The sequence below is a fragment of the Schistocerca cancellata genome, chromosome 8 (genome assembly GCF_023864275.1).
Source record: "Schistocerca cancellata isolate TAMUIC-IGC-003103 chromosome 8, iqSchCanc2.1, whole genome shotgun sequence".
Taxonomy (NCBI): domain Eukaryota; kingdom Metazoa; phylum Arthropoda; class Insecta; order Orthoptera; family Acrididae; genus Schistocerca; species Schistocerca cancellata.
Window position 1 is genome coordinate 141537714 of NC_064633.1, and position 26547 is coordinate 141564260.

At 38.2% G+C, this 26547-nt stretch overlaps 1 protein-coding gene across 1 annotated transcript in view; it reads left to right on the forward strand.

Annotated features, from left to right (window-relative positions):
* Positions 1-26547, forward strand: part of LOC126094586 (epoxide hydrolase 4-like) — a 128573-nt gene that overhangs the window by 59722 nt on the left and 42304 nt on the right. Inside the window, exons 2-3 of the mRNA XM_049909051.1 lie at positions 3371-3495; positions 3605-3717. Of these exons, the coding sequence (XP_049765008.1) occupies positions 3371-3495; positions 3605-3717 (238 nt within the window). The remainder of the gene's footprint in view (positions 1-3370; positions 3496-3604; positions 3718-26547) is intronic.

Sequence of the window (26547 nt, forward strand, 5' to 3'; positions counted from 1 at the left end):
TGTTATCAATATCCCAGCACTACATGTTAGTGAAAGTGGTAGTTGTTAAATTGCAAAGTTACAATTCGATCTAGATACACATCTTTTATGCAGGATGAACTAGTCCAGGTTTTACAATACATAAAATTAACGTAACTGGTAATTTTCCTTTATTCAATAAATATGTAAGACAAAAAGTGTAGTTTACTCATAAAATGAGTGTCCACAAAAACATTCCTTCACCACCTCTGCCATGTGTACATTTATAGCTTTATTACAGTCAACACTGTACATTTCTTTATTGCAAAATCACTCGTAATTAACTTCAGTACATCATAATTATTTTACAAAGTTTTTCACTTTGCATATCAATTTATCTATAATCAATAATATTACAACCATTCATGAAAAATTTTTATTCTTGTCAGAAGTCTTTTTCCCTTATTTATCACACTCTGGTATTCTTTTACACATTTTGCTACTGGTATTTAGCTCTAGCAGTTGCCTTCATTTATACATAATTTAATTAATAAATTTTATCTGAGTATGTCTCAGCTTTGCTAAACATCACATTTTGCATAAAGCATAGAGAATATTATGACACGGAACAATGAACCATACATCATCAAAGTATCATCATTGTTCACATACAATACAAAAAATTGTGTTTTCAAATTAAAGTTATGTACCCTTTTATATCCACATTGATCAGCTATCTAGCATTCATTAATCCTGACTACTACATTACTTAGTTATTTAAGAAAAAGCAATGTTTCAGATCTTGCACGCTCAGGTATCACACATTTCACAATATGTCAGTATTAGGCAGTTCATTAACACCGTATTATATCTGTTACATCTCACTGTTGGCATCTGTTCAAGCAGCTGGGCATGCTACCACTACTGTCACAATTTATTTACTTCCTTGCGAGGTTTGCCTTTTAACTCTAATTAAAACATGTAGAATAAAAATTACATCCACTATTCATGACTAAGGATTATTGTCACATAGAGGGAGGAAATTACGCCACCGTCTTCCTCTTTTTCGAGGTCTTCCAATATCTGTTTTCCCATTCAGCTTGTAAGTTCAGCATCTTCTGCGGAATTGTGTGACCTAGCATTCTCATGAGGTGTTATCTCCAATCTTCATGATATTTTGGAATTTTATCTTATTATGAAATATTTAATTATTTTCTAATGTCTTCATTTCTAATCATCTCTCTTCTTGTGCACAGTCCTTTTTCTTTTTGGGAACCTGACGCCTGTTGTTTGAATTTTATTTCCTTGTGTTTCTTTTTACCCAGATTTTGCCTCCATAGGATAACACAGGAACCACCATTACTTTATAGAATTTCGTGATAGTCTGTTTTTGTTCTTTACAGCCAATGTTCTGCTAATGGTACCACAGACGGCTTGGAATTTGTATTTTATTTATCAGTACTTATAGCACAGCCTAACTAACAGATTTGAGACTATTGTTCTAAAAGTGAATCATAGAAAACAGTTTTTGATCTGACTAGAAATTTTCCTCAGATTGCCATTATTTTTGTTTTGTTACTAGAAATTTGCAAATTTCATGCAGCTAATATACCAATCTTTGGAGGTCATATTCATTCCTTTGAATAATAATGATGTCACCATCAAACAAACAAAAAATACTTCAGGTATTCCTAATTTGTTACCTTAATTTCTTTACATACCTCACATTTCAATTTACAAAGAATGACGTCAGTGTATTCTTCTAATCGATTGCTACATGTCTTTATAACAATGCATGTAGTTTTTTAAAGACTTTGCACTACCTCTGTTACATAATAAGAATATCCACATTCACACATAATCTTCTACAGGCTATCATTCAGACGTAATCTTCTACAGGCTAACATGGCTTACATGGCCAAAAGCCTTCTCAAGGTCAATAAAGGGCTTATGGGTTTCTATATTAAATTCTCTGTGTTTTTCTATAATGTTTTTAATTCCAACCACATTGTCTGTGCATGAATGACCTGATCTAAATCCGTTTTGCTCTTCAGAAATAACAGCTTCTATGATATTCTTCATGCAGTTATTGATTATCTTTGAGTATAGTTTGCATCCAGTATTTATAAGATGCATGCCACAATAATTTTTACAATCATGACATTTCCCTTTTTGGAATAGAGAATATCATGCTGTATACCAAGGGTCTGGGATCTTGCAGATCATCCAATATTCATTTATTAATTGTAAAAGTCTTTTATCTAGTGGTAACCCTCCATATTTAATTAGTTCTGCATTTATTCCATCTATCCCAGTAGATTTTCTGTTCAGCATGCCTTTCAAAACTTCTTGTACTTATAGATTCTCCATAGGAACTGGATCTACTGTTTCATTGTACATGTTTCCTCAAGCATCATCTTTGGCCTTCTGTATATACCACAAGCCTGTAAAATGACTTATCTGTTGTTTATGGGGCATAATGTTCAGTGGGGCAGTCACTTTTTCTCCCTTGTTGAGGGTTTTCATGACTTTGTACGCACATTGCTGCCTACCGTGTGTATTGTGTTCTAAGATGCTTAAGAATGAGACCCATGACTCTTGGTGTGCATTGTGTACTATTTGTCTTGTAACATCCCTTTTTATTTTGTATGTTTACCAGCTCTGATGTTCTTGTCTGTAGAAACTTTAAATAAGCTATTAGTTTTTGTTTAATTTCTGTGCAAGTTTTTGCAGCATTTTAGAGCATGTCAAGCATATCTCTTCATCTTCATGCTTCTCTGCCTGTCAGAATCATTGTGTTCAAAAATTGCTGCTTCTGTGTCTAATATCTGCAAGACTTCTGCCATCTACTTCATAATCAACTTTCTTGTTTTTTTTTAACTGATTCTGCATTGCCGTCAGTGGTCTTCGTAATTTATTCAAAATGTTACAGATTGTGCAAATTTCACCAACATGCTCAAGTTTCTCACTGCAATTCATAACTTCTAACAAAAATAACTTTCTACATGACTTCATAAATACTTCTTCATATTGACAGACTCACCATTCTTTTCCCTCTCTTTGTGAAAATAGAACATCCCAGCTGCAGTTACAGATCTACTGCAGTGATATAACAGTGAAACAGGTACATTTCGAAATGTGGAATCATCAGTATTACTGTTTCACATAATGACAATTAGTGCCAAAATTGTTGTCTTCTCATGCACATGAAACATGATTTATGCAGTAGTGAAAACACAAACAACAAAAGCATGTATACTGATTTTAGCTTTGTGCAGCTCAAATTTGTCATTGTACACCAATTAAAAATAACTTAAAATATGTTTCTTTTTTTAATGTTTTTATTGCAATGCTTCTTGGCTCTCAGTGCTGGGGAAATTTCTCAAGTAGTAACATGTAGTAACATTTTCAGGGAATCCAACTGCATTATGTTGAGAAAGGCGATCATTCGAAACCTCTTATGCTCTTCATCCATGGTTTCCCTGAATTTTGGTATTCTTGGCGGCATCAAATAAAGGAATTTTCAAAGGATTACTGGTATGAACTTAAAAACATTGGTATATGAATTAGATCTATATACAGAAGTAATTGAACAAACAAGCTATTAAAGCTCAGCTTAAAAAATTTACTATATATTCTATTACAGGGTTGTTGCATACGATATGCGGGGATATGGGGACTCAGAAAAACCTGAGTCTGTAAGCAGTTATTCAATGGATTTACTTGTAGATGATGTCAAACAGCTTGTAGAATATTTTGGTATGTTCTTGACGTATTATTCTTTAAAATTTGACACACGTCTCTCAGTATAATTGCTTATCCTTGTGTGTGTCACCATTTTTTTCACTTTCAAATATTTTACAATTAGCAGGGACCAAATTACAAGGTAAGTAGTTAAGTTGTTCACCCTGCAGCTTTAATTTTTTAAAAATGAGGGTGTGTTTTTTTGAATAGTTTCTCCATTTTGGGGAAAGTAATGTTATTGATGACAAGTAAATTTTGAATAATTGGGAAGGCTTCAGGGTGTTACACCTGTGTGCTAAAAATACAGGGACTAAATAAATAAATAATAAAGCAAGAATGGAGTGGAATCTCATTGATAAAGTGAAATATATATACTGTACTAGACCTGATGACAATATTGAAGATGGAAGTGAATGCATTGAGGCACAGTATATGAATATTTCAGAAGGTTGATAAAAAATCAGTACACTCAATCTGTTTTAGAAGCAAAGAAGATCAAAAGTAGATTACTGAAGGAGGAAAAATGGAAACAATACTAAAGACTTAAGGCAATAGAAAAAAGTAATTTTAAAGTAACTATTTTCAGAAAGAACTCATAAAAAATTAGGAAACTATGTAACACTGTGGAGGAAGAGCTGCTTTGAGTATTGTGGGAATTTAACATGGGAGAAAGAAATTTTTCCTTACAGCAATCAGGTATATGTCTTTCAAGAATGATTCCAGATTTGTCCCTGAAACAGCTACAGGAAGCCTATTTGAACATAATTTAAGTTGGGGCTGACAAAACTTGAAATGATATGTGTATGCCTAGTAATTTCAAGAGCAATAGCAGAGAAATGGTGTATGTGTCAGGGGAAGGGTATAAATTAATGGCGTGCATGCAGGTGCCTAGCTGAGAAAACCTGAGAAAAGGAAGAAATGGTTTGAAGTTACTAGAGCATCTACAGAGATGACAGATAAACTCCAGTAGAAGACTCTGCAGGAGAGATGCTCAGTAGCTCGGTACGGGCTTTTGGTGAAGTTTCAAGAACATACCTTCACCGAGGAGTCAAGCAGTATATTGCTCCCTCCTATGTATATCTCGCGAAGAGACCATGAGGATAAAATCAGAGAGATTGGAGCCCACATAGAGGCATACCGACAATCCTTCTTTCCACGAACAATACGAGGCTGGAATAGAAGGGAGAACCGATAGAGGTACTCAAGGTACCCTCCGCCACACACCGTCAGGTGGCTTGCGGAGTATTGATGTAGATGTAGATCTTTCATGGTGATGTTACTTCAATTACCATATTTGGTTCTTTCACATTTTTTTCACAAATTGAGTAGACTGAGTGAGCAGTAGAGATGTCATGCTTATGGGGGGAGAAGAGATAATTGATAGAACTTTTATTGTTGACATATTTCTTCCTTTATAGCCTTAGTAAGATCTTCACTGCAGTTGGGCTGCATTGCTTGTCAGATGTGAAAAGGAACAAGTCATGAGAGATTGGTTAATTTGTGCATTCTACAACTGATCTGTTGGTAATGAACTCATAGCAAATTTTAGAGAGAATATAGGCTGCTGTTTTTTTACCCATTTGCCCAACTCTGCCTTCGCACTTTTATATTGTCATCACATTTTCTACAGGACAGTTTCCTGTGCAAAAGTGAAGTTCATCTGATCATTTGCCTCTGAAATGTAACATTTTAATTCCACCATTTAACAACGTACAGCCAACCATCATCTCGTTATCATAACTAATAGAATCATGATTGCACTATAAGTGTATACATATTTATCAACTTCACAAATTGGTGAAGGATTTCATATTATTATTACTATTATTATTATCTTCTTTCCTTTCTGAGACCTTAGGTCTGGTTAAAAATGGAACATGACGAGGACCTTGATCAAGCGTGACTTCCTTTTAACTGTACGGTGTATGTTACATTGCATTTAGGAACTTTCAGGTAATTGAACATGTATCAATAATTACAGATTTCTGTAGTTGTATATATACTTTTGGATGTAGCTGTATTGTGTTGATGTACTGGTATGACTCCTGTAGTTGATAGTATAATTGGTATAATGTCAACTTTATCCTGATGCCACATGTCCTTGACTTCCTCAGCCAGTTGGATGTATTTTTCAATTTTTTCTCCTGTTTTCTTCTGTATATTTGTTGTATTGGGTATGGATATTTCGATTAGTTGTGTTAATTTCTTCTTTTTATTGGTGAGTATGATGTCAGGTTGGTTATGTGGTGTTGCATGCAGTTGTCAACAATGAAAAAAATATAAAAACCTGGTTATTTATGAGGAAATTTTTCTCTGAGACCTGCCAGTAAAATAATAGCACAGTGTGGTATTTGTAGTCAAACATTGTTTCAAAACAACTGTGAGTAACCTGAGAAAATTACAGAATGAAACATCCAACAATAAGGTTGTCATTTCAGTGGCAAAGTGTGCTGGTTTCATCATCAACTAAATGAAGTGCTGTTTACGACAATATTGATGATGTCAATGGAAGAGATAATCAACAGCCATAAAGTTAATCTACACACATTGTTGATTATAACACATGAACCAATGGCATATTCCTCAAAAATTCAAATTATAAAGGTAATATGAAAGTCTGGCAAACACTCCTAGTGACTTCATTTTGGAGGGGGGGGGGGGGGGGGGTGTTAGGTGCACAACACCGAGAAAGAAACTAGCTAATCTCCTTTCAAGTTATCCATTGAATATTTTCAGTCTTTCTCAGTTGTTGAAGACAAAGGTTTTATTGCTATTGTCAAAGGTTTGAATCCAGTACATTGTTTGCCAAAAAGAAAGGCAATTTTGTGAAAGTATGCTTCCAGCAGCAGAACACAAAAATTGCATAGATGCTGCACAAGAACTCCTTATTACAACTGAAAGAAACTGCTTGAAAGCTATGTAGCTGTGGCAATGCATTTAATACCATAGGATTTTCAACTCCAGTGAGATAAGATTTTGGCTGTAATCACTGATGATGTGGCAAACATGAAAAATGCAGTAGTAAACGAACTCAGGTGATGCACTGAAAAAGTGGAACTGTTGACAGAAAACATAAAAACATCAGGTGCTTACTACAAGTAGTGTGTGGAAAAATAGCTCAGAAAAGCCTAGGATTAAGTCCAAAATGCTCATTTAGTATATCCCAACAAAGTGGAACTCTGCTTGTTATATGATTGAATGTCCCAAAAGAAAAAAAAAAAAACTGAGGGATTAAAAACTGTAGTGATAATAAACAGACATTCTAGCTCTGTCATAAGGTATATAAATACTCTGTTCTGAAGCTTAAATAAATGAAAATTGAGAATGAACCATATAAAATACTTAGAAAACATTTCTACAGTAGTTCAAACTATTTTGCTGGTTTCAGTGTAATTCACAGCCTCTAGCAGACCTAGTAAATAATTAATAGATTTCTGTAACTATTTATTTATTTTATATGAAGAAATACATATCATTTGTAGTCATACAGTTAAGAATTTAGACACAAAACTAATATGTTTAAATTCTGAAAATTAATAATTAATACTAGTAACAAGAGAACATTTAGCTATAAGATTAGGGCTAAATTAAAATAGATACATTTAATCAGAGTTCAGCATTAAGTGAATGATGATAGTTGATAACAGAGGGAGCAGTCACTGAATGCTCCTGATACTTTCTCAGAGGACAGTGTTTGACAATATGCTGAATGATTTGTTCTTGGACCCCACAATTGCAGGCTGTAGAGTTTGGGAGTCCCCACTTGTGCATTATAGCATTGCACCAGGCTCTTTATCTTGTTCAGTCTCATCTACTCACTTATCTTCAGGTCAAATACTGGTAGGCTGGCAGATGTTTTTTGAACACTTGATGTTTTATTGTTGCAACATTCAAGTTGCCTTACACCACTCTTTTTGCTGTCAAACTTCTTGTTGTGTCTTCCATTATGCGTGATATCAAGTGATCTGGATGAGGGTCATTTAAGACTGTAAGAATTGGAAGGTCTTGGCAGTAGTTGAGGTGATGCAGCTTCCTCCAGTCTCAATTGGTTGCTTTCAGGCATCGCAATTCAGATGATGGAATGTTTCTGGCAGTGTGCATTCAAGGGATTGGTGTGGGTTTTAGTGCAAGCATAATAATTTTCATAGATTCATTCAGATGAATGTCTAGTTTCCTTGTATGAGTACTGTGATGCCACACTGTAGCATAGATTGAGCTAATGGGTATCCAAGTATCTAGACAATATAGTTTTTCCTTCCTCCAGTGTGCTGTTTTGCATGCCTACGGCTATGTCATCTGCATAGCAAGACATTTTGCTAGCAGTGTTTGGAATGTCACTGGTGTACAGGTTGAAGAGCAAGAGTGCTAGGACTGATCCTTGGGGAAGCTCATTTTTTGTGGTAAATCGCGTACTCTGTTTTTGTCTAGCACTGTCCTTGAAGTAACAGTTAACATATCTCCCACAAGAATTGTCAGTTTCTTATTTGGGGCATGCATTTTTAATTTCAGTAGTAGTCCATCTAGCGAGACATCTAGAACTATTGGTTAGTTGGAACTGGAACATTATAAGCTATTACTGATATATAACGTATAGTTAAGCTCATCCCTATATCATACTGTATGCTTTCCTAGAAAAAAACAAACAAATGTAACAAAGAAGTAATGTGAAAGATTACAAAAACACTGATAAATGGCAGTTGATAAATGTATTTATTATTTATGGATAATTGACTCCCAGGTGAAAAGTCTGGCAATTAATGCAGAGTGCTCACATTAATAATGAATTTGGAGTCTGTGGAATTTAAGTGATTGTAAAATAAAAATTATGAACATAATGATAAGTATGTTAGTGATGAAAGGTCAGCAAACTGATTCTCGTTTGATGTAGTTTGTAATCTGGAGCTAAAAACAGTTGTTTTCTTCAAAATGAAGATATTATATGGCTAAATCTTGGAAAATGTGATACCATAATTCAAATGTTTTGTGCACATGTGACTTAATATAAATTATTTTAGCAATAATCTGACAAATGTACACTACCAGTTATTGAAATTCCCAAGAGAAAATGACATGTGGCAACGTGTCAGTAATTAATAAATGCATCATAGAACTGTTAAGCAAAGTAAAGTTAACACATACCACTCTTGATCTGCCTAAATGCAGTGATTAATGTTCTTTTTACATTCATCCATTCATTATATTTTGCTGTCTGGCTGTCTAGTGGTCAAGTGCATGCTTGGAAACAGAAAGGTCATGGGACCATATCCTGTTCAGTCTGTATTTTAATCTGTCTTACACCTCTCAACGATGTGGGAGTCACCAGAAACGGAACATGATTAACATTACTTGTTAAACTGTAGGTCCGCTTTTCCCTGGTTGGATAACTGGAGTAGGTTAGGAACACGCAAGTCATCAAAGTGGTATCCAATTGAAAGAATTGGACCAAGACATTAAGCCCCACAAATTATTATTATTATCATTTCTTTCTATTCTCAGACGTTATGTCTGGTCAAAAATGGACGGTGAAGCGGACCTTGATCAAGCATGACTTCCTTTTAACTCTACGGTATATGTTACATTGCATTTAGGAACTTTCGGGTAATTGAACATGTATCAATAATTACAGATTTCTGTACTTGCATATATAAGTTTGGATGTAGCTTTATTGCGTTGATGTACTGGTGGATATTGTGTGGTATGACTCCTGTAGTTGATAGTATAATTGGTATAATGTCAACTTTATCCTGATGCCACATGTCCTTGACTTCCTCAGCCAGTTGTATGTATTTTTCAATTTGTTCTCCTGTTTTCTTATGTATATTTGTTGTATTGGGTATGGATATTTGGATTAGTTGTGTTAATTTCTTCTTTTTATTGGTGAGTATGATGTCAGGTTTGTTAAATGGTGGTGTTTTATCGGTTATAATGGTTCTGTTCCAGTATAATTTGTATTCATCATTCTCCAGTACATTTTGTGGTGCATACTTGTATGTGGGAACATGTTGTTTTATAAGTTTATGTTGTAAGGCAAGCTGTTGATGTATTATTTTTGCTACATTGTCATATCTTCTGGTGTAGTCTGTATTTGGTAGTATTGTACATCCGCTTGTGATGTGATCAACTGTTTCTATTTGTTGTTTGCAAAGTCTGCATTTATCTATTGTGGTATTGGGCTCTTTAATAATATGCTTGCTGTAATATCTGGTGTTTATTGTTTGATCTTGTATTGCAATCGTGAATCCTTCCGTCTCACTGTATATATTGCCTTTTCTTAGCCATGTGTTGGATGTGTCTTGATCGATGTGTGGCTGTGTTAGATGATACGGGTGCTTGCCATGTAGTGTTTTCTTTTTCCAATTTACTTTCTTCGTATCTGTTGATGTTATGTGATCTAAAGGGTTGTAGAAGTGGTTATGAAATTGCAGTGGTGTAGCTGATGTATTTATATGAGTGATTGCTTTGTGTATTTTGCTAGTTTCTGCTTGTTCTATAAAGAATTTTCTTAAATTGTCTAACTGTCCATAATGTAGAATATAATAGAGGGAAACATTCCACGTGGGAAAAATATATCTAAAAAGAAAGATGATGAGACTTACCAAACAAAAGTGCTGGCAGGTCGATAGACACACAAACAAACACAAACATACACACAAAATTCAAGCTTTCGCAACAAACAGTTGCTTCGTCAGGAAAGAGGGAAGGAGAGGGAAAGACGAAAGGATGTGGGTTTTAAGGGAGAGGGTGAGGAGTCATTCCAATCCCAGTAGCGGAAAGACTTACCTTAGGGGGAAAAAAGGACAGGTGTACACTCGCGCGCACACACACACATATCCATCTACACATACACAGACACAAGCAGACATTTGTAAAGGCAAAGAGTTTGGGCAGAGATGTCAGTCGAGGCGGAAGTACAGAGGCAAAGCAAAGATGTTGTTGAAAGACAGATGAGGTATGAGCGACGGCAAATTGAAATTAGAAATTAGCGGAGATTGAGGCCTGGCGGATAGTGGGAAGAGAGGATATGCTGAAGGGCAAGTTCCCATCTCCGGAGTTCTGACAGGTTGGTGTTAGTGGGAAGTATCCAGATAACCCGGACGGTGTAACACTGTGCCAAGATGTGCTGGCCGTGCACCAAGGCATGTTTAGCCACAGGGTGATCCTCATTACCAACAAACACTGTCTGCCTGTGTCCATTCATGCGAATGGACAGTTTGTTGCTGGTCATTCCCACATAGAAGGCTTCACAGTGTAGGCAGGTCAGTTGGTAAATCACGTGGATGCTTTCACACGTGGCTCTGCCTTTGATCGTGTACACCCTCCGGGTTACAGGACCTTCTATCTTCTTCCTAAAATTCACAAACCCAATCATCCCGGCCGTCCCATTGTAGCTGGTTACCAAGCCCCCACAGAACGCATCTCTGCCTACGTAGATCAACACCTTCAACCCATTACATGCAGTCTCCCATCCTTCATCAAAGACACCAACCACTTTCTCGAATGCCTGGAATCCCTACCCAGTCTGTTACCCCCGGAAACCATCCTTGTAACCATTGATGCCACTTCCTTATACACAAATATTCCGCATGTCCAGGGCCTCGCTGCGATGGAGCACTTCCTTTCATGCCGATCACCTGCCACCCTACCTAAAACCTTTTCCTCATTACCTTAGCCAGCTTCATCCTGACCCACAACTTCTTCACTTTCGATGGCCAGACATACCAACAATTAAAGGGAACAGCCATGGGTACCAGGATGGCCCCCTCATGCGCCAACCTATTCATGGGTCGCTTAGAGGAAGCCTTCTTGGTTACCCAGGCCTGCCAACCCAAAGTTTGGTACAGATTTATTGATGACATTTTCATGATCTGGACTCACAGTGAAGAAGAACTCCAGAATTTCCTCTCCAACCTCAACTCCTTTGGTTCCATCAGATTCACCTGGTCCTACTCGAAATCCCATGCCATTTTCCTTGACGTTGACCTCCACCTGTCCAATGGCCAGCTTCACACGTCCGTCCACATCAAACCCACCAACAAGCAACAGTACCTCCATTGTGACAGCTGCCACCCATTCCACATCAAACGGTCCCTTCCCTACAGCCTAGGTCTTCATGGCAAACGAATCTGCTCCAGTCCGGAATCCTTGAACCATTACACCAACAACCTGAAAACAGCTTTCGCATCCCGTAACTACCCTCCCAACCTGGTACAGAAGCAAATAACCAGAGCCACTTCCTCATCTCCTCAAACCCAGAACCTCCCACAGAAGAACACCAAAAGTGCCCCACTTGTGACAGGATACTTTCCGGGACTGTATCAGATTCTGAATGTGGCTCTCCAGCAGGGATACGACTTCCTCAAATCCTGCCCTGAAATGAGATCCATCCTTCATGAAATCCTCCCCACTCCACCTAGAGTGTTTTTCCGCCGTCCACCTAACCTTCGTAACCTCTTAGTTCATCCCTATGAAATCCCCAAACCACCTTCCATACCCTCTGGCTCCTACCCTTGTAACCGCCCCTGGTGTAAAACCTGTCCCGTGCACTCTCCCACCACCACCTACTCCAGTCCTGTAACCCGGAGGGTGTACACGATCAAAGGCAGAGCCACGTGTGAAAGCACTCACGTGATTTACCAACTGACCTGCCTACACTGTGAAGCCTTCTATGTGGGAATGACCAGCAACAAACTGTCCATTCGCATGAATGGACACAGGCAGACAGTGTTTGTTGGTAATGAGGATCACCCTGTGGCTAAACATGCCTTGGTGCACGGCCAGCACACCTTGGCACAGTGTTACACCGTCTGGGTTATCTGGATACTTCCCACTAACACCAACCTGTCAGAACTCCGGAGATGGGAACTTGGCCTTCAGCATATCCTCTCTTCCCGCTATCCGCCAGGCCTCAATCTCCGCTAATTTCTAATTTCAATTTGCCGCCGCTCATACCTCACCTGTCTTTCAACAACATCTTTGCTTTGCCTCTGTACTTCCGCCTCGACTGACATCTCTGCCCAAACTCTTTGCCTTTACAAATGTCTGCTTGTGTCTGTGTATGTGCAGATGGATATGTGTGTGTGTGCGAGTGTACATCTGTCCTTTTCCCCCCCTAAGGTAAGTCTTTCCGCTCCCGGGATTGGAATGACTCCTCACCCTCTCCCTTAAAACCCACATCCTTTCGTCTTTCCCTCTCCTTCCCTCTTTCCTGACGAAGCAACTGTTTGTTGCGAAAGCTTGAATTTTGTGTGTATGTTTGTGTTTGTTTGTGTGTCTATCGACCTGCCAGCGCTTTTGTTTGGTAAGTCTCATCATCTTTCTTTTTAGATATGTCCATAATGTAGGTTTTTTATGTCGATAAATCCCCTTCCTCCTTCCTTTCTGCTTAATGTGAATCTTTCTGTTGCTGAATGTATGTGATGTATTCTATATTTGTGGCATTGTGATCGTATAAGCGTATTGAGTGCTTCTAGGTCTGTGTTACTCCATTTCACTACTCCAAATGAGTAGGTCAATATTGGTATAGCATAAGTATTTATAGCTGTTGTCTTGTTTCTTGCTGTCAATTCTGTTTTCAGTATTTTTGTTAGTCTTTGTCTATATTTTTCTTTTAGTTCTTCTTTAATATTTGTATTATCTATTCCTATTTTTTGCCTGTGCCCTAGATATTTATAGGCATCTGTTTTTTCCACCACTTCTATGCCGTCGCTGTGGTTATCCAATATGTAATCTTCTTGTTTAGTGTGTTTTCCCTTGACTATGCTATTTTTCTTACATATGTCTGTTCCAAAAGCCATATTTATATCATTGCTGAATACTTCTGTTATCTTTAGTAATTGGTTGAGTTGTTGATTTGTTGCTGCCAGTAGTTTTAGATCATCCATGTATAGCAAATGTGTGATTTTGTGTGTGTATGTTCCAGTAATATTATATCCATAATTTGTATTATTTAGCATATTGGATAGTGGGTTCAGAGCAAGACAGAACCAGAAAGGACTTAATGAGTCTCCTTGGTATATTCCACGCTTAATCTGTATTGGCTGTGATGTGATATTATTAGAATTTGTTTGGATATTAAATGTGGTTTTCCAGTTTTTCATTACTATGTTTAGGAACTGTATCAATTTAGGATCTACTTTGTATATTTCCAATATTTGTAGAAACCATGAGTGGGGTACACTATCAAAAGCTTTTTGGTAATCAATGTATGCGTAGTGTAGCTACCTTTCTTTAGTTTTAGCTTGATATGTAACCTCTGCATCTATTATCAGTTGCTCTTTACATCCTCGTGCTCCTTTGCAACAGCCTTTTTGTTCTTCATTTATAATTTTGTTCTGTGTTGTATGTGTCATTAATTTCTGTGTAATGACTGAAGTTAATATTTTGTATATTGTTGGTAAGCATGTTATGGGGCGATATTTAGCTGGGTTTGCTGTGTCCGCTTGATCTTTAGGTTTCAGATAAGTTATTCCATGTGTAAGTGTATCACTATTATTATTATTATTATTATTATGTATATGATTTACCTGACCCAGAACATTGGGAGGCAGTTGTTTTCACATAAAACTAATTAGGTCAGGAGGTATCATAATTGAAGATATCATAAATTCATTACTATGCAAAAATATGTGTGATAAAACTGAAGCTTAAGAACTAACAACCTCTTGAATCAAGAATTGAGTCAGTTTTGTAGACTGATTGTTCTTGATTCAGAGAATGTAATTAGATTATCTTAAATTTCTGCAATTCAAAAGTATCAAGACAGGATTTCAAGACGCCACTCATTTTTATACTGTGATGTCTCGGAAATTTGGTGGAGCAAATTTAGTTTAATGCCTACTATAGTTTTTACTTTTTCTATCTTTTATGTTAATATCTAAAATGTAAATTCTTGCCAATTTGTAATATATGTACTGCTTGCATCTCTATTTAGGCTCAATAGTGAACTCAAAAACTTCTGTGTTTAATATTTCATCATATAAATTTCAGTCTGTTATTGTGTGGTGATGATCCTGTTAATTAAAATGTCAGTTAGTCAGTAACAGGCAGTTGAAATATGAATATATATGTTAATTGCTCTAGATCCAGATGTAAACTTGCAGACTTCTATGTCAACTCTGTGTATTTACCATCTAAAAATTCTGTCAAACCACTGGTAATATAAGTAACTTAACTGATCTGTGGTGTGAAATCTACATCATATTACTGGGAAGCTGTTCATCTTAAGTATTGAGTAACTATAAATAAGAAAAGAATCAAAAAATCAAAATAGCCTGTGATGTATTGCTTCATCATTAATGGTTTGTATAACTTAATAATTAAATGTTCAAAAGTGTGTGAATTTCTAAGGGACTAAACTGCTGAGATCATCAGTACCTGGACTTACATACTACTTAAATTAACTTATGCTAAGAACAACACACACACCCATCCCCAAGGGAGGACTCGAATCTCTGGCGGGAGGGGCTGCGCAATTTATGACATGGCGCCTCAGACCGCGCAGCCACTCCATGCAGCTTAATAATCACTGGAAGAAGATTAGACTTACTAAGAAGGCACCAGACAAGTTGGTGAATTTAAGACTTGAGTGTCCATGTTTTATCATTTCTTTGTATTTTATGCACTTTCTCCAGGTAAAGGAAATAATTCACAAAACCTAGCTCATCAAATATGCAAACTACTAAACCTTTTAATAATGTATTTATCTATGTTTGGTACCTATAAGACTATTTAAGGTCCTTCACTTTATTACTTAACTGATTCATCCAATACAAGGTGCAGAAAGATCATTAAGTTTTTAAACTCTGATACATTTGCAGTGAATCAGAAACGCCATGCAGATACAGATTTTCCATGGTTTCTGTGAATGGCAGCTGCAAGAATAGTTCTTTTGAAAAGAACATGATTGATTTCATTCCCTAATCTCCATGCTCGCTCTGATACCCCATTATCAATGTAACTTTAAATTTTCCTTCTTTGTCAATTCACACAATGATTGTTCTTCAAACATTTGCTTTAGGAATTATATTTTCAGGGAAAATTATGTCTAGTTTGACATCATATACTCCTCAAAACTCCTCTTTTCCCCATTATTATAAGTGACATAAGATATGCTCCATGGCTTGCTCAAATGGCTACATGCATTAACGTGCCTCTTCTAGGATTTGGGAAAATATGCCAGTCCCACATTGAATCCACCAGGTGGATTAATGATGGCCAGTGTGCTGGCCAGTCTGGATGTGAATTATAGGGTATTTACCACATATAACCAGATGAATAAAGGCTGCCATCCACATACCATATCAGTTACACAGTTCCCAAACATTTAGAAAACTTGCACACACTTTTACATGGGATAACAGTAATTCAGACAGATGAGGTACACCAGTTATGAAATTCTGTCCTGAGCAGATGGGGGTTTGGGGGCACAGGAAGGGAACGTGGCTGCACTCTACCGCTAATATTGACAAAGCCAATAATTATCACGCTGAAAAGACATAATAGTTGGTCCATAGGGAAGTGTTACAATACTGGCTGAGGGAACTGAAGCTCAACTGTTCCCTCCTAGTTACATTTTTGGGCACTTGCAAGGAATATTTATTGTCTGCAGAAGTTGTTTTCCAAATTAGAATGAATGGAAAAGTTAATTGCTCTAATATTCAGTTTGGTAACAGATCAAAATTTTTGTCCAAAACATGGCTGCAAAACTGGATTTTGTCATGTTAGAGAATACACTATAACTAGGTGATTGGACAAAAAGGCATCTACCAGAGTAATATTGTCAAAAGCATTAAGAAACTTTCTGATCCCAAGTGAAAAAATAACAACATCCTTGTTTTTAAAATCACACTAAACTGTGACTTGACATCCAAGCAAGACTTTGAGGGTTTCACTCATTCTTCATACATAATTTTATGTAGTGTCCATTATAAAGGAGAATTTTCAGGGATATGGAAAAAGTAGTAAGTACAAAATACCATAAAGATGCAGCTGTGAGAAACAACTTCTGGAGGCAGACCAGCAGCTGTTATCAACTGCAAGAAACTATATTGTTTGTCAAAGGCACTTGTCTTTTTTCATTTTCTGTAAAAGAATCTGTAAATTAGCATCTTAATGGAAAAGTATTTCATTTGGAATAAAAAAAAGCAAACAACTGACAGACTCACAATCCTTCTGTTGGCAGAAAGTTGATCATCATAATCAACCTCCATAAACTTGTGAAAATTCTACATGTACACTTAACTTACATCTAACAAAGCTCAGTCTTGATTTGACATTCAGTTGTCACATCATGTTATTCTGAATCATCTCATGTACACTGAATCATTAAACATCATCAGAACTGTTTTGAATTCTCAAATGAGAAAATTGCAGTTGTATACCACTCTAACATTGCAGTGTTCAATAGTGAAATGTGAAATCATTGTTGTCGTTGTGTATTATGAAAAAAGTATTTTGTGCATTCATGGTAAGACCTTCTCAGAGATAACTGTAATGTCTACATTGATCATGTGGCAGCATCTGATTAGTTAAGAGAACTAAGGAACACTTGCTTTCTTAGATTGAATAGTGAGCTACTGGTCTTGCAACCTTCACTGTTATTGAAGTTTACTGTTGACGGTATGCACTGTACCCCTCAAAGTGGTATTTGCTTGTTTTGTGATTATCAAATGACAGTTGTCACTTCATCCAATACCAGGCTCCTTGCTCTAGTACCATGAGGCTTTGGGATAGATGTGTCAAGATTTCAGTGTTGATTTCATGTCAGATAGTAATGACTGATGTCCAGCTTTTGCCTTTTATATCCCACAGTGAAATTCCTTATGACAGGGTGCTGTAATATGTATTGATACTTGGCTTGTAAATCTAGCTACTTTCAGTGATACATAAAATGATTTATTCCTGCATAACTTTAAATAAAGATTTTTTTTTCTACATTTATACTCCGCAAGCCACCCAACGGTGTGTGGCGGAGGGCACTTTACGTGCCACTGTCATTACCTCCCTTTCCTGTTCCAGTCGCGTATGGTTCGCGGGAAGAACGACTGTCTGAAAGCCTCTGTGTGCGCTCTAATCTCTCTAATTTTACGTTCATGATCTCCTCGGGAGGTATAAGTAGGAGGAAGCAATATATTCGATACCTCATCCAGAAACGCACCCTCTCGAACGACCTGGCGAGCAAGCTACACCGCGTTGCAGAGCGCCTCTCTTGCAGAGTCTGCCACTTGAGTTTGTTAAACATCTCCGTAACGCTATCACGGTTACCAAATAACCCTGTGACGAAACGCGCCGCTCTTCTTTGGATCTTCTCTATCTCCTCCGTCAACCCGATCTGGTACGGATCCCACACTGATGCGCAATACTCAAGTATAGCTCGAACGAGTGTTTTGTAAGCCACCTCCTTTGTTGATGGACTACATTTTCTAAGGACTCTCCCAATGAATCTCAACCTGGTACCCGCCTTACCAACAATTAATTTCATATGATCATTCCACTTCAAATCGTTCCGCACGCATACTCCCAGATATTTTACAGAAGTAACTGCTACCAGTGTTTGTTCTGCTATCATATAATCATACAATAAAGGATCCTTCTTTCTATGTATTCTCAATACATTACATTTGTCTATGTTAAGGGTCAGTTGCCACTCCCTGCATCAAGTGCCTATCCGCTGCAGATCTTCCTGCATTTCGCTACAATTTTCTAATGCTGCAACTTCTCTGTATACTACAGCATCATCCGCGAAAAGCCGCATGGAACTTCCGACACTATCTGCTAGGTCATTTATATATATTGTGAAAAGCAATGGTCCCATAACACTCCCCTGTGGCACGCCAGAGGTTACTTTAATGTCTGTAGACGTCTCTCCGTTGATAACAACATGCTGTGTTCTGTTTGCTAAAAACTCTTCAATCCAGCCTCACAGCTGGTCTGATATTCCATAGGCTCTTACTTTGTTTATCAGGCGACAGTGCGGAACTGTATCGAACGCCTTCTGGAAGTCAAGAAAAATAGCATCTACCTGGGAGCCTGTATCTAATATTTTCTGGGCCTCATGAACAAATAAAGCGAGTTGGGTCTCACACGATCGCTGTTTCCGGAATCCATGTTGATTCCTACATAGTAGATTCTGGGTTTCCAAAAACGACATGATACTCGAGCAAAAAACATGTTCTAAAATTCTACAACAGATCGACGTCAGAGATATAGGTCTATAGTTTTGCGCATCTGCTCGACGACCCTTCTTGAAGACTGGGACTACCTGTGCTCTTTTCCAATCATTTGGAACCTTCCGTTCCTCTAGAGACTTGCGGTACACGGCTGTTAGAAGGGGGGCAAGTTCTTTTGCGTACTCTGTGTAGAATCGAATTGGTATCCCGTCAGGTCCAGTGGACTTTCCTCTGAGTGATTCCAGTTGCTTTTCTATTCTATTTCATCTTAAGAGAAGTAAAACTGAACAGCTGAAGGTAGTCTAAATAAATAACATTTGCAATTAAAGTAGCTGAACGTTGTCCTCCATGTGTCTGAAGATTCCCTAAAAACATTTATCCATATCAAAGCTACCAAAAAATTGCAGAACCTCCATTTTGATAATTGTTCTCAATCCACATCAAAATGCTCTTTGCCTGCAGCCTTAGTATATGTGGATATCCCACCTCCAGCAGAAAGCAGGAGTTATCAAAAGACACTGATAACTTGTCAAGAGTCTTTTCAGATACTATTACTTGTTAATTGATAAACTGCTCTTTTTATACTGCCTCTTCTAATAATCACTGTTAATGAGCGACAGACTATTACTCTTGAATGATTCAGGACAGAGCACATTGGGGCAGTGATTGAGGTTCTGGACGTGGAAGGTTGAACTTTTTTATGTTTGATCTAAAAGATACTCCCTTAAGAATATCCTTTCAGTTCGTATTGCAATCAGCTCTAATACTAACATAATTTTTAAGTATGTTAATTCTTTTGATAATTGGATCTTCTTCATCTTTACCTATTACAGATACTGCAATTGTTTGTTCGACACCAACATGTTCACAGCTACTACTGCACATAAAGGCTCGTGTTATAAACTTTTTGGTATTGACATTTGGCAAATAAGAACAGTACAAGGCCAATTTCCTTCTCCAGTCTGAACTAATGACTACTCTGTAACATCCTCATTATTTATGAGACATTGAACTCTAATGTTTTTTCCTCACTTACTTCCTTCATACCAATCATGCTTTGAGTAACTCAACCATGACCTTCATCACGGCTTTGACTTACTGTGGCCTGATATAAGGGATAGACGATTCTGCTGTAGCCCCAATGCCTTTATTCCATCAGCTACCCAACCTGTCCAGTCCTAGTCCATCTGCATGCACCTCTGCACCCAATCTGCACCACCACATGGGTCCTTACTCTATGGACAAACTCACGTGTAGCACCTGTCCATTACATCCACCTAACACCTCTTACTGCAATCCTGCCACAGGTATTTCACATTCTGGCAGAGGTAGGATCTTGTGTGAAAGCGGGTAAGTCATCTACCTGGTATGCAGCAACTGCTGTATATCACTACGGTGACTAGTTGTCATACTTACATGAACTATCCATATGGAAGACAAGTGCTTACCTGTGGCTAACAGTGAAATAAGTTACCTGGTTGTTGAACATGTTTTGTGCTAAAACACTGGTGACTTAAAAGCTCCATGAATCCCTGTGTCAATTTGATCTCCCACCCCCTCTCCCCAATTATTTGCAGCACTAGATCTTGTACTGTGGAGGTGGTATCTGTCACTTCAGTTGATCCCTCATTCCCACACGTCTCCTTTCCTTAACTTATGATAGCCTCTATTGTTGGCTACTCCATTCCCAGTCTCTTGCCTTCACACTTTTTGTGATTATTATTTTCATCCCAAGTCCACTCCTGTCCTCTTTCCTTTCCTTCTCACAATCTAAGACCTTCATGATTTTGTGGTTTTGTATTTATTTTTTTATATAACATTTATAAGAGCTATGCATTTGTACAATCCAAAAAATTCTGTGACTGAATGAAACAATTGTACACTAACTAGATTTTATTAAGGGCATGTTAGAATAACTTTACAGCATGTATTCAAATAATCTGCTATGAGCCAGATGGTGTGAGGAACACTTAGATTTAACATCAGGACTGGTTTGGTAATTGCTGAAGGAAGGCTGGAAGCTTGCCAGTGTGAGGTCAGAGTGATCAACCCTGTCATCATACCTTTCATGACCATGGTACCAAGTAGTACATTCCAGTAGGATAATGCAAGAGCCCACACAGTACTTTCCCACAAATGCTTCAAAGAATGTACAGATCCTTGACTGTCCTGTCCTGTCCCCTAATTTGTTATCTGTAGTGGTGCCACCTGGCATAACTATGAAAATGAGTAGCTGACACTCATTACTGTTGACCATCGTGACACCATTATCCACATGGTGCCCTCCGGCGAGTCAATGCCATATTTCTACACATAAGCCGGCCCAGGGCTGTTCTGAATCAGAATCGGTTGTGATCTGTGGAGTGTGCTCTTGGCTTGGCTAAAACATTTTTATTGCATACTTTATTTACTATAGCTGGAACTCTGATACGATGTGGAATGTACTTTACTTTAGAATATGGATTTGATATAGCTTGCACTGTTTTCAAGAAATAACCAGTATGTATTTTTTGTTGTGAATAAACTGGTACGATCCCCATGGTTTGTGTGCAGATTGCCTTTTATAAAAATGCTGATGAGGATTGGATACATGGCACATGCAGATTGAATATTCAGCATTTTTGTAATTAGCTGGTAATGTGAGTTTTCAATGATGGATCATTTACAACCATTACTAATGCAAACAGCACGGGGTTATCCGAAGCTGATGACAGCTATATTACAGGCATTGCAAGCACTAGTGAATTTAGCAGAAATGTCTCCCATAGCACCTGTGATTATGATTTTCCACCACTTAATGAACAACTTGAAGATTGGCACTCTTACCACTGACAAAATTACGTTTTGTGATTTTGGCAAATTTTTGAATTGCAAAGACAGGTGACGTTCTTGTCAGGAAATCCTGAACTGTATCACCTAATTCAGAAATTGGAGCCATTAACAAATCTGGCAGAACTTTAGTCATCTTAAATATTTCCCTTAATTAAAGGGACATTTCTCAACAAAAGGACAAGTTATTGCACTCCGGCTAGAATTTTGGCAGCTAAAAAAGGCTTATGCGCACTAAGTGACTGACTTACAAGGGTTAAGAAAGAATTTTTGTGTAGGCATAGTTATGTGAACTCTTTACTCAGGGTCATTATAGTGCAGTTTACACATAACTCAGAAGTGAGGAAATCTGATCTTTCTTTAATAAAAGCGATGTGAATTGCTCAATCCCACAAAACTGCCCACACAGCGCAAAGTTTGTTTGCAATGAAAGATGATGTTGCAGCTCTCTACACATCATCCTGGGTGGAGCCCTCACATATATCTGGACAACTTTGTGAACAAATATACCAGCAATGATGGGTCACATCAGCAACAGTACTGTTGCTCACCATTAAGCATTGTTTCCTTTGCCACATACACAGCATATGGCTAAAAGGGGATCTTGCAGGAGTTATGTGAAATTTTCTGATGGTAGCTTGGCCCAAAAAGGACAATGTTTCTCGGAACAGTCACACAAACCCAACAGCATTGTAGGACTTTGTGGTGAACTTTAGGACTTTGTGGTGAACTTTAAGTAATGATAAGCATCCAAGCTAAACTGGAAACTTATGAATTAAATCTTTGCAAGATTAAGCCTCAGCATCTTATTTGTAAAATTGATCTTGCAGAGGCATATTTTCAAACTCCCTAGGATGCTGCATCATGAAGTTACCTAGGTGTCAGTGTGCCATATGACAGATGCCATTAAATGCCTTTTGAAATCTGTTCAGTCCCTGCCATACTACAATTTTTAATTGCTCAGTCACTACAAGATATTCCAAACTGTGTGGCATACTGCCACTACCAGAGCTCCTGCTCCACAGGCTGTCGGCAAAAGGACTAAAATGCAACCTGCATAAGTGTTTTTTCATGCAATCATCTGGGGCAGGGTTGGGGTTCAATCTGTCAGGCAATAAACTCAAACAGACAGAAGATTATGTCACAGCTGCCACTTGCAAGGAAATGCTGTCCAACACTGCACTTATGACTACCCAGATCGAAAGTCACTGGCTGGCAAAGTGGTTTCATGTGACTACCTTCCGCACACCCACTCAGATGTGTTGCACCCAGCACATGTCATTGTCGAGGCCTCTTCCTACTAGGTGTGCATCCAAAGTGTGGTCCCACAAGTTCAGATGCCTCTCAACCTGGAGCTGTGGGATGATTTCTGTTGATCACAGATCCATAATATATACAATGGCCTCCACACATGGACTTCAGTGAGACCAACAAAATAAATTTTGCCTCTGCCATCCTGGTGAGCAGCTGCCTGTTTCTCCACTCCTAGTGGACCCTTTAGATCCAGGGTGACTCATGCAACTTCCACAAACCTGACCCTTCCCCAGCCTTTCGCAGTCGTTCCCATGGACAAGAACTGCCGTCCCTCCTGACAACTGCTCCTCTGGACGACGCACCACCTGTATTTTTCTCCCAAAGTGATTGCTGCTGAGGAGGAGTAAGGGATGTAATGTTACCACCCAGTGTCCAATAGAAACTGTGTAGCTGGCACAACATTACTGTCAACCACCATGGTACCATTACCCAGGTGGTATCTTTAGGATTGCCCTCCAATGGCACCATGCCAGACTCTTGCTTATAAACTGGTCGATGACCAGTCTGAGTTAGTTGTACTATGACCCAAGGAATGCATGATGAGTATGCCATCAGTTTGGTTAAGATGTTTATATTCTGGTCTCCATTTGTCCTTATCAGAATTCTAATACTCCGTGGACTGGACTTTGATTTGCAATGTGGACTTAAGGTAGCTTGCACTATTTCTGAGGAACAATCTATATGTAGGTCTCTTGTTGTGAATGACTGGGACAAGCCTCTTTGGGTAGTGCGTGTAGATCAACTTGTACAAAATCACCCATAGGGCATGTCTAGGATGTGATGATAGGATGTGTACTTCCATAACAGCCTCTAGCTGCCAGTCTTCATGAACTGTCACTGCAGGTGTTTCAGGCATGGCAAGAAATTCTTCAAAATGATATTCAGAGGCTGTTTGCATGTATGCCACAACAAACACAGGGGTGTATTTGTGCCTTGGGGGGTTACACCACATACTGATGTTTGTGATGAACATCAGTTTGTAATGGAACGGAAGTTTAATCATTTAATATCCTTTATGTGATCAAATGGATCTGAGCACTATGGGACTTAACTTCTGAAGTCATCAGTCCCCTAGAACTTAGAACTACTTAAACCTAACTAACCGAAGGACATTACACACATCCATGCCCGAGGCAGGATTTGAACCTGTGACCGTTATGGTTGTGCAGTTCCAGACTGTAGCGCCTAGAACAGCTTGGCCACTCTGGCTGGCTTATGTGATGAACATTTCCACAAAGTTTGGATATTAGATTGGTCCTTCAGGGTGTAATGCTTTTGTCAGTGTATGTGTCAGATGGGTAAGAAACTGTATACATGATCATTTTCTAAAATTTTTGAGAATGAATGAATATATATGATGCATCTTGATTCCCTTTGTTGTACAGAAGCTTAATTTCAGCATACTTTAGTCAACAGAGGATATGTTCTAGTGATTAATGAGCTGTTATCTGAGTAATGTAAGAAGTCACTGAACAAGAATGGTTTTACTTTTTTAAACTGATTTGTTATTTGACTGTAACTACTAGAATGTCATAATTTAATTTGAAGATTTTGTGGAGGATGATACTAATTTTTGGTGAGGTGTTATATTCATGTTCTGAAGTTATTGGTAATGGTGGGTCTAATGTATTCCAGGACAGCATTTATTTAAACTGACAAATTTATGTTTTGGTAACAGGTGTAATGTGCTTGCTAAAGAGATTTAGATTAGTTATCTGCTAACCATCTCCAATTTTACCTCCATTTCTCCTGCATCACCATATTCCAACCCACTTCCATACCCAAGATCAATGATGCGTGCCTATGAGGTGGTGCTCAACCTGGAGGTAAGCCGGTTCAAATTGTGGTGATGGATGAAATTTTCACTGCTAGTATTTGGTCAGCAAGGGGAGGAGAGGTGTTACTAATCACCTGTCTTTGCAACAATATTTTGATTAAATTCCAAATCTTTCCACAGTGTCTCATGAAGTGAAGGCATGCAACACTGTTGATAGTGATCTTCTGTCAGATGGGAACATTAAGCTTGGCAGTCCTGTTAGTGCTATTTGAAAGGAGTACGCTATGTGCTCACATCAGGTTTCACCTTCTCCTTTCTTGTATCATCATCGTCATCATCGTCATCATCATCATCATCATCATCACCATCATCATCATCATGCAACACATAACCCTGCACTATACAAACATCCATTACACTCATCTACACTCTACAAATGGTCAACTAACACTATTCTCATATACCTGCAAAGGAAGAGGACCATTGTGCCCAGAGGAAGAAAACCCTTTCTGATTACGCTGTTGAACCCACACTGTGGTATATCCCAGCCAACAGTGCCATACATCCTTTACATTTTTACCGTGTTCAACAATGTTGATATTTGTTTTTTCCTTCTATGACCATTTTACTTTCATAATGTAAATAATTAATCTATTAGCTTTACTGCCTGCAGAATGCCATGTGTGTATGCAGAATCACCATTTACTGCTCCAGCATGAAAGATCTGAGCTATTCATATTGACAAATGTAGTTTCCAGTTGGTTCTGCAAGATATATTTATTCCTAGAGTAATAGATTTTCTTAAACTTCAGTTTATTATTAAGCTGTATAATTATTAAAATCTTTATAGTAGCAGTTTTACTTCGTGAACACTTTCAAATACAGCTTCATCATCAGGGCTTCAGTTTTTATCCGAGGATCTTCATTATGTTGCCACAATTTTCACAGATAACACTAAACATTTCAAAGAACATTGCAAATTGCAACTACTTTTAAATCATTAGCATCACCTTTTAAAACTGTATATATTAATGTAACAGTGTAAACAATATGTGGGTGTTACTTCATTATGATGTCATACTGAACAGAAACCAGTAATAATGGGAACTACAGGTAGGAATATCTACAATGTAGGGAAAGATATATTGCTACTTACCGTAAAGATGACATGTTAAGTTTCAGACAGGCACTGTTAAAAAAGCTTTTGGTCACTGCCTTTATCAGAAAGAGAGACACATACCATTCATTCACACAAGCAAACACACCTCACACACACATAACTACCAACTCTAGCAACTTGGACCAGAATGCAACTATCACATGGGATGGAAGCAGCATTCTGGAAGGGACAGGGAAGGGGAAGGGATACTGGTGTAGGGGTGGTGGGAGAGAGGAGCACTGTCCTGTGGAGTGTGCAGGGACTAGAATGCCAACAGTTGCAATATCAGGAGGTTGTGGGGCAGAGAGATGGGGAAAAAAGATATAAAAATGGACAAATGCTTGGACAGAGAGCAACAAACATAGAGTTTGGGAGACAAGAATGGCAAGGAAGTGATAGGACAGAGGGGGTGTAAACTGTTGGGTGGAGGATGTGGGGACTGTATGTTACTGTAGGTTGGGGCCGGGGTAATTATGGAAGCGGAGAATGTATTGTAAGGATAACTCCCATATGTACACTTAAAAAAAGCTGGTAGCGGAATGGAGGATCCAGATGGCTTGGGTAATGAAGCAGCCATTGAAATCGAGCATTTTATGTTC